At 30.8% G+C, this 13,959-nt stretch overlaps 1 protein-coding gene and 1 long non-coding RNA gene across 2 annotated transcripts in view; one reads left to right on the top strand and one right to left on the bottom strand.

The window, feature by feature from the left end:
• Positions 1-6,805, bottom strand: part of LOC111637984 (mutS protein homolog 5-like) — a 14,467-nt gene extending 7,662 nt beyond the window's left edge. The window contains exon 1 of the mRNA XM_023383603.1: positions 6,674-6,805. Coding sequence (XP_023239371.1) covers positions 6,674-6,788 — 115 coding nt within the window. The 5' untranslated portion in view covers positions 6,789-6,805. The remainder of the gene's footprint in view (positions 1-6,673) is intronic.
• Positions 6,806-8,670: 1,865 nt separating this feature from the next.
• LOC111637973 lies at positions 8,671-10,790 on the top strand. Its single transcript, XR_002758769.1, has 3 exons — positions 8,671-8,902; positions 8,983-9,108; positions 10,668-10,790. It is a non-coding gene; the product is annotated as an uncharacterized LOC111637973 (long non-coding RNA).
• Positions 10,791-13,959: the final 3,169 nt, after the last annotated feature.

Below are 13,959 nucleotides of genomic sequence, written 5' to 3' on the forward strand. Positions count from 1 at the left end.
TATATATATATATAAATGGACGTGTGTGTCCCTATATTTCACTTTTCAGCCAAAACTACACATCGCACATGAATGGTGTTTGTATGTGGTAGTAGCCCCAAGTCTCCATTCGTGCACTATGTAGGTTGCGTCTCGATAGCTATAAGGGTGCGGGAGATATGGGCTTGAAAGTGGTTGAAAGTGGAAGATTTTCTATTTTGATTTTAAAAATTTTCGAATTTGAATTCAAATTTGAATTGGTTCGGTTATAGAACGATTGTAAACGTTCCAGAAAATTGATCAAATTGAAAATAGTTCATTTGACTGGACATAAAAATTCTCTAATTAGTCTGGAAACGGGGGACCTAATTCTTGCATTCTGTGAAAATGGGTAAGATTGGCTATAATGTAATTATCTTAATCTTCATTATCGTTACTTTTTGCCCACAAATAAAAACCCAGCGAAGCAGGTCCTTGCAGCTAGTAATACAATAAAAAGTAACTTATTAAATTTTAGAAAAATAAAGTTAGAGAAAAACTTTATACAGAAAACTACAGAAAGTGATAAAGAAAGAAATTGTTTATAAAAACTGTAACTTATTTGATTTAGTCAGATAACAAAAGAGAAAGAGAGTATCAAATGAGAGACAGACAAAAATACTGTAATCTATGTAGTCTACATAAAGGTTGCTACAATCGTTGGCTATAACTAGGATATAGGAGAATAGTAGAGATAGTAAGATAGAAGAAAATCACTACCATGTTGAGTCAAAAACCCTTGCTAACAAAAACAAGATGACCATGAAATGGTGTGATAATGTCAAAAGAAATTAGAAAAAAGTTTGAGGCTACAGAAAAAGCAAGGATATACTGTATGAAAGGAATTTGAGAGCAAAATAATTACTGGTAAAGACTAAAACATTACCAAATACTTCAAAATGGCTCATAAACAAGACATACATTAATGAAGTGTCCTTTTTAAGAACTTTGGAGATGCACAAAAATGAAAATGGAATTTTTGTAGGAGGGTAAAACAAGTGATTGCAATTCTTGTTATTTTAAAGTTATTGTTTATTGTGGATGTGAAAACACAGTTCTTGCTTGGAGAATATGAAATGTTGCACACGTGGGTGAACGGAAGGTGTCAAGTAATTTTCTTAGGAGCAGTAGGGTACTAAGGGGTGGATGTCAACGATCTTAAATTGTACAGTGAGCAATGTTATATAAACAAACATCAAGAGAGAAGTGTTTCGATGATAGGCATGGCATAGGCTTGGTTTCCCGAAGTGATTGAGAATTGTTGTCAGAGTTAACTCCAATAAAGCAGATTTTGTTATAAAACAAAGCAAAATTAACTAAATATACATTTGTAAGTGTAAACATTTCTACGAATGATGTATCCTACACTTTTCACTGATGTTTATGACTATACAAACATGAATAAATACAAAAAAACTGTTTAAAAACTATTAATACATAATAGATACAACTTTCACAAATAATATGTCACCTTCTTCAGGTTTATATTATAACATTAAAAATTTTAAGATTTATTTAAATATCGTTCCATTCCATTTTAAAATGATTTTAATTATTTTAAAATGGAATGGAACAATATTTTACAATTTAAAAAAAAAATTTTTTTTAGGACTGTACAACAAAAAGTTCTCAAATTTAAATTTGATTTTTAAAAATCTATTTATTATTACTTATTAATATACACTTGTGTTAACTTTATAATTTCTGATGTTCAAATACAAAACAGAGGAAGCCAACTTACTATGAAAAGGTATGCATTTTATTATCATTAATAATTAAATTATTAATATGTTTAAAACCTTTCTTTAAGAATTTTATATTGCTTTGTGTTTGTCTATTTATTTAAATATTTTTTATAATAACACAACTTTTATCAACATTCAAACTTGTTTACTATATCTATCTGATGATTGGGCTGCAATTTTAAAAAATTGTAAACCTATAAATTCCCACTGTTGTCTGTCTGTCTTTCCTCAATCTCAAGATCAGTGTTAGATATTTGAAAGATAGACCAGATATGAAAACCTTAGGGGCAGGAGGCCCCGATTAACTATATAAGAGCTTCCAACACAAACCAGAAGTCATGTTATTTCAATTCAAATTTTACCCCAGAAAGTGTTAGATAGATGACGAACACGACTCTATTGTTAAAAGAAAGTACGATGTAAAGGGGCAAGCCAATATTAATTTGAGGTGGAGAGCATATATTTTAAATTAAACAAATTAAAAATACGAGGGCTATTTTTAAAATAAGGCCTGTTTGTTAATGAGAGTGAGAATGACACGCGATTGCGGCAGTGTGTATGCGCATCTGCTCCAAGCATGCTTTGCGCATGTTTAGACACCATTTACAGCCATATCGTCTGTCTGTGTGCTGAGATGTAAAAATGTAAAAAATGTACAAATGTAAGAAAATCGAGTCACCTGCTGATTGTGAGATACAATCTGTTATTCAATTCTTGAGTGCAAGAAACTTGGCAGCAGCAGAAATTCACTATCAGATTTGTGAAGTTTATGGTGATAATGCTATGAGTAACTGTAAAATTTGAAAGTGGGTAAGAATGTTCAAGGACAGGCTGGTTAATGTGCATAATGAGCCATGCTGGCCAACCTTCTCTGATTTCTGAAGATTTGATTTGTGATGTGGATAACAAAGTTTGAGAGGACTGACGATTCATGATTTCAATGTTATCAATTGAATTTCCACAGGTTTCAAGATTTTCAGCACAAAAAATTATGGCAACTGTCTTTCGGGACAGGAAAGGGATTTTGTTAGTGGATTTTATGCCAAGAGACACACCAATCAATTCTGATGCTTATTGTGTGACCTTGAAAAAATTCCAGTGCGCCATAGATAACAAAGTGGTGTGGTCTACTGTCTCCCGGTGTGATGTTGCTCCATGACAATGCAAGCCCACATGTTTCTGCACAAACACAAGGTCTAATCAGTTCTTTTGGATGGAACAACTGGATCATCCACCTTACAGTCCAGACCTTGCACCCAGTGATTTTCACTTGTTTCGATACTTAAAGGAGTTTTTGATGGTCAACAGTTCAACGACAATGAAGAAGTGAAAACTGAAGTCATGGATTCTTTGAATTTCTTTCAGATTTCTTTGAAGTCTGAATTCAAAAAATTGTTGAGCAGTATGTCAAATGTTTGAACAAAAATAGAAATTATGTAGAAAAGTAGATAAAAGTATGTAGACTTGTCGAATTTGGGAAAAAATATATTTTAATGATATTTATAGTATTTGTCTTCTTATTAAAAAACGGACCTTATTTAAAAAATAGCCTTTGTATGATTAGAAATTACAGCCCAGCATTATGATGATGTCACAATAAATAATTGCTCTTACAGAATAATCATCTGATAGATATAGAATTAGATGAAAGATAGACATGAAATTATTCCAACATTTCTCCATTACTTAAGCTATATTGGTTAATCAATATCTTATTTCAATAATGTTACAGCCTATACCAGGTGTGGCAAACCTATGGCACGCAGGCCCAAAGTGGCATGTAAGGAGAAATCATCTGGAACAGAACTTATCATATGATTTCAATTTATCATCTGTCTTTTTCAATCACCCTTTCTGTTTATCACCTGATCAATCTTTTTTCAAATCAACTTTTTTGCATTTATTCTAATTAAAGCATATTCGTTTAATTTATTTAAATATCGTTATTTGAAGTCTAAAACTTTGGCACACATAAACATCTTTAATGTTATATATACTTACTATATGGCATGTGGACTCAAAAAACATTTGACACCCTGGCCCAGGGGTGGCCAACAGTTTTTGCCCCGGGCCGAAATGGTAAGAAAACTTTTTTCGCGGCCGAACCAGAGACTGCCCTAGGAAGATTTTGAGGTGGTGCGAGATCTCATTGTGGTGTCACCCCGTAGAGACTGAATTGTACATAGAGATTACAGATACATTTTTCACATTATCATGCATTATCAACATTCTACGCTGTGCTGAAGACATTTGTAATGGAGCGTTAACTCTGGACGCACAATTAGATGTTAATTTTTTTTTTTTTTTAAGGCATCAGAATTTTTCATCGAGTTATTCGTACTTGAGTAGCTAATATTGAAAGATTAAACGCGGGCCACATGAATTCATTAGACGGGCAGGATCTAGCCCGCGGGCCGTATATTGGCTATGCCTGCCCTGGTCTATACTATATGACAATATTGTAGCGATGCACACAGTAACAGATGATGTGTGTATGAACAGGAGTAAAGTTTATTAAATAAATTAAATAAAACAAACTGAAGCAACTTATTAACTATATAACAAACAGAACTTATAATGTTTATAAAAAACATCCAGCAACGAGTTGTATAACTTACCCATCAAAAACATTTTAAATTGCGTGTGGCGCCATCTGTTGTAATATTTTTATTTTTAAAACTTTTTGTATTATTAATTATTATAAAACAGCAAAAAACCTTAATTTTCAGAGTAGAGATAAGTTTTATTTAAAAAAAACAAATGCTAATAATGAATAAAATCATTAATTAAGTCTGACCTTGCTTGAGATGTGACATATGTCCTCCTCTATTCCCCACTTCTTCGACTTTTAATCACTAAAATTTAATAGCATCAATCCCCTAAATTCCTCCAAAATTTCAGAAATTTTCGACAAAAAGCGCATGAGTTATTAAACTTTAAAATGAATGAATAAAATCGTCCCCTTCCCATATATAGGGGAAATACGGACAAAATGACATACGGTTTTATTTTAGGTTTATAACTCTTTATTGGTAAATCAAATCACTGTCATATTCTACACCAATTATCTTTGGTTCTTTAGCTATGAAATATACTAAACATTTACAATATTAAAATAATAGAAAAAAAAATATCGTTAGTTTAATTGAGATTATCCAAAATCCATTTTGTCCATAGTATATGGACATATACTATGGACCATCCATTTTGGAATTCCATTTGGAATTCCATTTTGGATTTCCATTTTGGAATTCCAATGGATTTTCCATTCCTATGGAAAATCCATTTTGTCCATATACTATGGACAAAATGGATTTGTACTTACGTAATGTGTCATTTTGTCCATAGTATATGGACAAAATGACACATTACGTAAGTACAAAATGACATACACGTAAAAACTATAAAATTATTGACAAAGTTCACAAATGAAACGCTTGGTTCTTTTAGAAACGTCAGCGCAAGAAGCGTGAGCCCAACAGAAACAATTTAAGCACCGTAACGAGTCTCCTCCAGGCTTAGATCGGGAAAAAAGATCATTGCAATATATGCGTGGACAGTCTTCATCATCATGAGAGTTATCAGGAAAATTTTCTTCTTCAAGTAACTTTTTAGTAATATTTCGTTTCCTTTTCTCTGGCGGAGCTTTGGACACATTTTTTTGATTTAATTGCCTTCATATTAGGAATAGAAGTTAAAACTAAATAGGTTTGTCGAGTCACGTGATTCGTTGCACGTTTTTTGTTATGTGAAAGATAATAAGTTTGTAAATAATATGTAAGAAAGGAAATAAAGTTTTATACTAAAATTTCTTTTAAACAATAATGAAAGACTTTGTTTGGAAGACATTTTTGATAAATAATAAAACGTTAAGAGATTAAGGTAAGTTCCTTGACTAAGCTCTTATGGACTAAATGACAGGTATGTCATTATGTCCGTTGTCTATGTATGTCGTTTTGTCCATATAACGTTATAAAAAAACAAAATTATAAAATAAATACAAAGATGTTATTTTTAATGGAAAAAGCTATTTAAGTGCAACAACAAATTCTTGAGGGTTGAAATAAATGTTACACAAGTAGATAAAATAGTGAAAAAATTACCATCTATACAAAAAACTCGTTGCAAGGAAAAAAACTCATAACGTATCATTTCTTGTTGTCGGCCATGACACCCGGGCGAATGAGAAGAGTGCGTTCACATTTTGACAGGTTAGTAAGAGCCGCTCGGATAACGTAGTGTCATGGTCAGTTGCGAACTTGAGACCGCCAAATTCGAATTATGTTGCCTATGTCATTTTGTACGTATTTTCCCTACTAACATCCATACATACAGAAAAAACCGAATTTTTTGCATTTCTCGACGTTTCAAGGTCCCTGAGTCCAAAAATGTAAAAACTTGAGGGTCATTTTTTGACCGATCGCGCCATACTTTCCCTCTGTTAAGTTATAGGCTATATAAAAGCCGGGAAAGTAACAACGTTCAGAATTTGCTCTCTAAAAAGTTTTGGAACAGAATGGTTCAATAGGTATTGCTTTCATTCAGTTTTGAAAGATTGACCAAGCCTCCTCTCATCAGATGAAGATCCGTCCACCAAAAGTCCATTTTGTGCCGATATTATTACAGCATAAGTTCTGTTATAGATTATGTATGTGCTATACTGTATTATATGTTATTATTCCAACATTGTAATAAAATCGTAGGCATTAATTATTAACATTATCAACGTATATTTTTCTTGGTATTCAAAATAAAGAAAAATTTCAATATAAAGTTTCATAATAAATTAAATAAAATAGTAATTTAAATAATAAATTTGCGTATGTTTTTATAGATTAATACATAAAATATAAAAATATGTAACTTAATTAAAATTATTTTAAAAAATATATTAAATATTCATAAATTACTTAATTTCGCCAAAGGAAAATCGGGATTGACTTCTGGCTGATCGGAAAATAGATGTAATAAACAAGTACTTGTATCATAATAAGCAGCACCAAGCTTTCCTCTATTCCATATCATACTCAAATATATCTGAAAATTTTTAAGAAACTGTCAGAATATTTATTTGTTAATTTTTGAAGCATTACTATAAGTAAAACTAACAAAAAAATAATGACATTTAATAGTCTTAAATATTTTTCAGGGCTATTTTGACTTCAGCAAATTACAAATTAAATTTCATTACATTCTTACTTTACACGCACAAAAGATGTTAAGGTTTAATAAATAATAAAAATAAAATAAAATTTAATTTTCAAATGGTAGATTACAGCGATTTCAATGAACTGATACACAGAATGAGCAGATTCTAAAAACTTGATTCCCATGAACTGGTGCTAAGAAATTTAATAAGATTAAAAAGGTTTTGAATTGATAAAGTAATAAACATTATAATTTCTTAAATTTAGTTTTATTCATTCATAAATCGAAATGATAATGAAAATATACTTTATATACTATACTATACTATTTATATAATCATCCATGGAAAAAAATTGAATGTGTAATTAAATTAACAAAATGGAATTAAATTCACTATAAAGATAATAAAAATAAGAATCAGATAACACAGTTTATTTGGACGACAATGAGCACTCATCGTATGGTAAAAAATAGTTAATAGGTTAGGTTAGATTTGGAAAAATGGGGCCCAATTAAACTTCAAAGAGCCCTAGGCCCCGATAAACCTAGCTCCGCCCGCAGTGACGTAGAGTGGGTGTCAGCCGCCCGGAGCGGAGGAAAATTTCACCGCCCCCTTATTTAGGTACTGTATCTCAATTTAAAATACTAAAATTCAGTTTCGTCACAGAATAAGTAATGAAAAATTCCGTGCTCATTTCAATCGGTCCGAATCGTAGGTGCGACAAAAATATGAAATGAAATGGTTCAAATTTTTACAATATATTATTATTATTATTTATTGTGAAATTTTGCCGCCCCCACTACGCTACGCCACTGTCTGCCCGACTTAACAAGCTCTCTGTAGAATGATTCCTCACTGCCATCTGTGACGACCCGGTCGAGGCCATAAACCTGTCACCTTACAAGTCGTTGAAGATGTTACGATAGTTGTCGTTGAATAGTCAAATGAATAAAGATGCAGATTCCAAAAGTGCATGAGCAATTTCATGGCAGTTTGATGTGTCGTTTGACACAGTACGAAACAGTAAACTCATTATAAATATATATGTTACCGGCAAAGTATGAAAAGCCGGCATTCTATAGAATACCTAGGCATTGTATATAATGCCTGGCGTTTTTAGGCAATCTATGAAATATGAGAATTATTACATACTTTCCCTAGGCATTGTATATAATACCTAGGCATTCTATAGAATGCCTAGGAAATCTGTAAAATATAAATCGTTTCATAGATTGCCGGCTAGTTTTAGGCATTATATACAATGCCTAGGCATTCTATAGAATGCCGGATTTCAAACTTTGCCGGTAACATATACATATTAATTATTTCGTTACAATTAATCTTTTTAGGACTATGACGTCTTTTTTCAGGGCTTATCATACGTGGAGATCGATTTTCAGATTTAAGTTTTTATTTAACATTAAAATACAATGCTAAACTATTTTTACAATAAAAATCTTATTCAGTTTCACAGCCTCTTAATAAATACTGTATGCATTATTAACAGGCCTACATATCACAAAATAAACGAAAATATCCAAAATAGGTATCTTTTATGGATATCATGTTATTCACAAAACGTAATTCCAGAAACAAAATCTAATCAGCAGACGTATCTTTTACTTTCCATAATATCATGAATTCATATATCTATTTTTTTACAGAAAATATATTTCTGGAAAATACTTATTATACAATAATAATATTATTATTATTATACAATAATAATAATATAATTTATAATAAATCTATTGATATTATAAGTATAATAATTATTAAGTAAAAATCTACAATAATTAAATATCATATATTTTCGATTCTAAGAGGCACTTTCTTTTACCCATTTTTGTCCTGAATAGGGTTGCATCTTTTAATCGATGTTATCTTATATTCACAGTCCAAAACAACAATCAGCAGCTGTCGCGAGTAGATCAACTGGTGCACCCATTCGAGTTTTCGGATATACTGCTCAATGTTTACATCAGTTTAAGTGAGTTTTTCTGATAATGAGCGTTTAATTTAAACGCCTTTTAACGTATGGGAAGCATTCAAGATGACATTATGTTGCAGCATTTAAACGAATAGTTACGTATGTGCAGGAGATCATGCAGGAGTCACCATGGCTCTTTTATAGCAACCGCCAATCCATTTGCCAAACACATTATTTATTCGCCAAAATAGAAAGATATTCGCCAGGTTAGTTTTTCGCTTACTGTGACTTTTGTACCAACCAGAAATGAAAGGATGACTGACAATATTTAAAAAAATCCAGCAACGAGTTGCTTAACTTTTCCGGTAACATTTGGTGGCGCCATCTGTTACGATATTTTATTTAAAAGAACATTTTAATTTTATAAAATGGCAAAAAAAATCTTAATTTTGAGGGCAGGGATGGGTTTAAAAAAAACTATAAATGCTAATAACGAGTAAAATCGCTATAAAGTCAGACCCTACTCGAGATATGACATGACATGACCCTCTTTATCTCTCCACCCCGTCGACCTTTAACTACCAAAATTTAATAGCATCAATCCCCCTAATACAAAAACCTGCCCGCAAAATTTCAGAAATTTTTGACATAAAGTATAGAAGTTATTAAGCTTCGAACAGGGTGAACAAAATCGTGCCCATTAATATCCGTACGTACTTTTTTTAACTCTTTCCGCCCTGTGGGCAATAAGAGGGCCTCTTTTTAGCTCTTTTGGGTTCGGCCAGGCCCATAATGGGAGATCGGGTGGTGAGGGACGGGGCCCGACATATCCGGACGGACCACCCCCGAAAAATTCCTGGGGGATATTTCGACCCGTTCGGATTCGAACCCGTGTCCCTCAGAGCGGTAGGGCGCCACATTGATCGCTCAGCTATCCGACCGTCTATCTGTACTTACAGGAAAAAACCCGACGTTTCTCGACGTTTCAAGGTCCCGAGTCCAAAAATATAAAAATCTCGGGAGGTCATTTTTTTGACCGATTGCCATACTTTCCCTATTATATATATCAGCCGGAAAAACAAAATGCAGAGTTTTTACGACTGAGTTTCTCAAGCAACTTTATTTTTGTTTATTAATAGTAAAATTGTATCAAACCAAGACCAATTCATGTTCTGTATACTTTTTTCCATGAGTATTTTTTTTTTTTTTGCAGACTACTCTGACTATTTGTACTCTAATCGTCAGATGAATAAAATTTTCTCAAATTGCGAATTTTGCGACAGGCAGAGTAACTCCTGTCTTGAAAATAGAGCAGTCAAACAAGGCACTTGTATTGTTTTTCCTAACGTATGGTTACTTTGAAGATTGATTATTTTAAAATTTTCCTCTCATAAGAAAAAAATCTTAAAATTCAATTTCAAACTCATGGTGCGTCTTAAAATCGAGGAAATACGGTTTAGGCCTATGTATTTTCTATACTGTTTTCCTTAATTTTTACATAGAGTGTTCAAGTAAGCCTAGCAGAAAATATATCTGAATAAATATTGCTAAATTACATTAAAAATACACTATTTTTAATTTTTATTTATAAAAATAGATGACTTAATTTGAAAATTAGACTCAATCACTAGATTCATTAGAATTAATTTGAAGATACTGTACTTTATAAATATTACGAAAAATATTATCTTCAAATTTTTGTTGGCATTTCTTTTTACCTAGATTGTCTAATTGATATTTGAATTAATTTCTTTTTAAGATATTAAGAAAAGAAATAGATACGGTCAGGAATTAAATTTGATTTTTTTAACGATTATTCTGACAGAATCTTCCAAGTTTTTACACAAATGGAAAAAGTAAAATGATTTATCCAGGTTGTCTGGAATTCGACTGATGATTATGCGGATAGAATAATGAAAACGTGCATGAAAAAGTTAATAAAGTGAAGAAATTTTTTCATCTTCTATTTGTATTATTTTTAAATATATATTTAACGTAAACGTAAACGTCGCTTAATAAATATATTTTAAAAATATATATTTATTTTAATTTATTTATTAAGCGACGTTTACGTTTCGGAGTAACTCTTATAAGAACACACTACTTGTATGGGAAGTCTTATGTATGTATAAACATCGTTTACACATAGGATTTCTCATAAGTAGAGGTTTCTTGTACGAATTATTCCTAAATGTAAACGTCACTTAAACCTTATTCATCAGTCATCACTAATACACAGATTATTTTTAATACAGTTGTCCCTCTATAGTCCGACGTTTTTTAATCCGACATGCTCAGTAATCCGACGCACCTCCCGTCAAGGTACCCGTCCCCGTTACGTGTCTGCTTGCACAGAAGCATGTCGCGATGTGAATCTCCCCATCCAATTCTTTCTCGATGACACACATTTCGTGTGTTTTATGTGAGCAGTTCTGTTCGAACAGTTGGAGTAGAGAATATTGTAAGTTACTGCTAGCAAAACAATGCGAAATATGTAATTATTTTCGGTAATCCGGACACTTTNCTGTTCTATTTTGATATGAATTATTTTCTTCTATTATCGAAGTGGGCTTGCTACCACGTTTATTTGTAAAGAATGTTGAGCATAAATTCATTTCATCCATATTTAAATTTCAAATTCTAATAGTAAAAATAATAATAATGAAAATATAAATATATAAACTCTGAATAAATGAATATGAAGAATGTAATAAGAAAATAAAACATTAGATAACATCAGTAAAACTATAATTATAATAAAAGTAATAGAATAATTTAAAAGATTCTAAACTGATTTTAGACAGAGTGGATAATTTAAATTCTGTTTAGTTCTATAAATATTTATACAATTTCAAAAATGGTTTTGTTACTGATATGAAGTTATTGCAAAGCAAGTAGTAATTTTGATGAGTCATATAACTTCCTTCGTTTCATTCTAGGTGAAGTAAACAAGTTCAAACATACTAAATATAACGATCAAATTTTATCAAATGCAACTAAAATATTACAGGATATATTAGACATCAACATTAATAGATTACAATTTAATAACGAAAATAATACTGGTCATTTTAATTTAAACTTGCATAAATAATTACTGTTATCGTGATTTTTCATATTTAAACTAAACGTTTTATTAATCTTGAATAATTCTTATAGGATTTTGAATAAATAAATCCTATAAAGAAAATATTTCAAAAGCCGGAAATAATAAATTATGCACTGAATGCAGTGTATCAGGTCAGGAACTTCTATTAAACTGGGGGAAATTTTTCGCTTACTAGGAAAATTTCAGGGTAAAATATATTAGGGAGCTATTTTTAAAAAATTTCTTGGTGAAGAATAGCATGGGAAAGTTGATAATTATTTTGAAATGTGAAATATTTATGTAATACACAGCATTATTCTTAACATTATAACATTAGGTGTGCATGTAACAAGCATGATGTTCGAATAAAAATATAATTCCATCCTTCTCATTCAGGAATGCCTTATAAAACAATAAATTTTAAATAAATATCGAGATCAATTGAATTATTGTTACTGTTTAGATAATGTTTTTCATTCAATCTTCCTCAGAGGAATGAAAAATGAATTAATCTTTTTCCATTAGACAATATTCGAAATATTCTAAAGAAATTTTCTCCGAACACATGAAAGACAATTGATTAAAATTGCAAATAGTAAAAACTTTTGCAGATAAATTAAGCAATGTATAAATCGAGATTAATAATTTTCATATGACTGCTATTAATAAAGTTATGAAGTATAATTTACGAAATAAATAAATCAAAATAACGATTTCTTGATCTTATTCAAATACAATAAATCCTCGATTTATCAGACTTCGGATTTAACGGGCAAAATACTTTGTCTTAAAAGAAAAATTTATAACTTTTATTCGTGGATAAAACACTCTAAAAGATAGGTCAATGAGTTAATGAATGTAAATTATTCAATGTATTTTAAAATAATATTTTATTCATATTTATACATTGTAATAACATTTTAATTAATACGTCCTGTATGTTTTAAGTTCTACATTAATTAATATACTGTATTTTTTAGAACGTATTCGATTTAATTAACGGTCTTTCAGCAACAGCGGATACTCTTTCCCCTAACTGGGAAAAGGGTATCTGCTGTTAGTCCATTAAATTGAAGGCCTACTGTATATAAAAGTTAAACTTTATTGGTAATCTTAAGTTTTATCTCAATGTGTAAATTAACTGATTATTAATATCTTTAATTTTTGCTGTAGTTTTTTAATTTAACTGCATTTTAGAGGAATGTTAAATTCGGTTTAGAATAATTCGAAATGATAATCTAATTATGATTTAATTAATTATTATTTTATATAAGGCTTTTTTCCTATAGCTATTTCTCATAAAATTCGTAAATTTTTAAAATAATTATTTTACTCATATAGTAGCAAATGAGTCCGGCATTCCTCGGGCAAAAAATAACAATAGCCAAGATTATTAGATTATTTCGTATTTCTAACCCTTCTACTATATTATATTATAGTATTTGATTTATATTTACAAAGGTTGTCTGACGTATGAGTTTTTCAGAACGAGTGCCCAGTATAACATATTTTAAAATTTCTTTAAATTGTGTACAGTAGAGGAATAAAGAAGTTTTAAAATGTTTTGGATTGGTCATTCGGTGTGATAAACTCTTACAATAACTTTTATAGTTATAAAGCCGATCTTACCCGTTTTCATCGAGTGCAAGAATTAGGTGCCCTTCTTCTAAGGCTAATTAGAAAATTTTTAGATGGATCTAAAAATATTTCCCGCAAAAAACGCAAAATACCGCATCTAAAATAGTACAATAGAAGCAGAGTTCTTCAGGGTAATCCTTAACCCTCGCCCTCTCCCCCGCGAAAGGGAATTTCTAAAATTCCCTTCTTAGTGTGCATTCTCATGGCATACCCTAACTGTGTACCAAATTTCAACTATCAACTCCTAACCGTTTGGGCTCTGCGCTTATTATTATCAATCCACCTCGATTATATTATAAGATACATTCTTTCCGATACAGTTTGCAATCTGCAGAATGCATAATTATTTCAAATAAAAACAAAATAATTAAATTAATTAATTAAGCGTTAC

This window comes from Centruroides sculpturatus, unplaced genomic scaffold, assembly GCF_000671375.1.
Source record: "Centruroides sculpturatus isolate CEXI.00-Female unplaced genomic scaffold, Cexi_2.0 scaffold998, whole genome shotgun sequence".
Taxonomy (NCBI): domain Eukaryota; kingdom Metazoa; phylum Arthropoda; class Arachnida; order Scorpiones; family Buthidae; genus Centruroides; species Centruroides sculpturatus.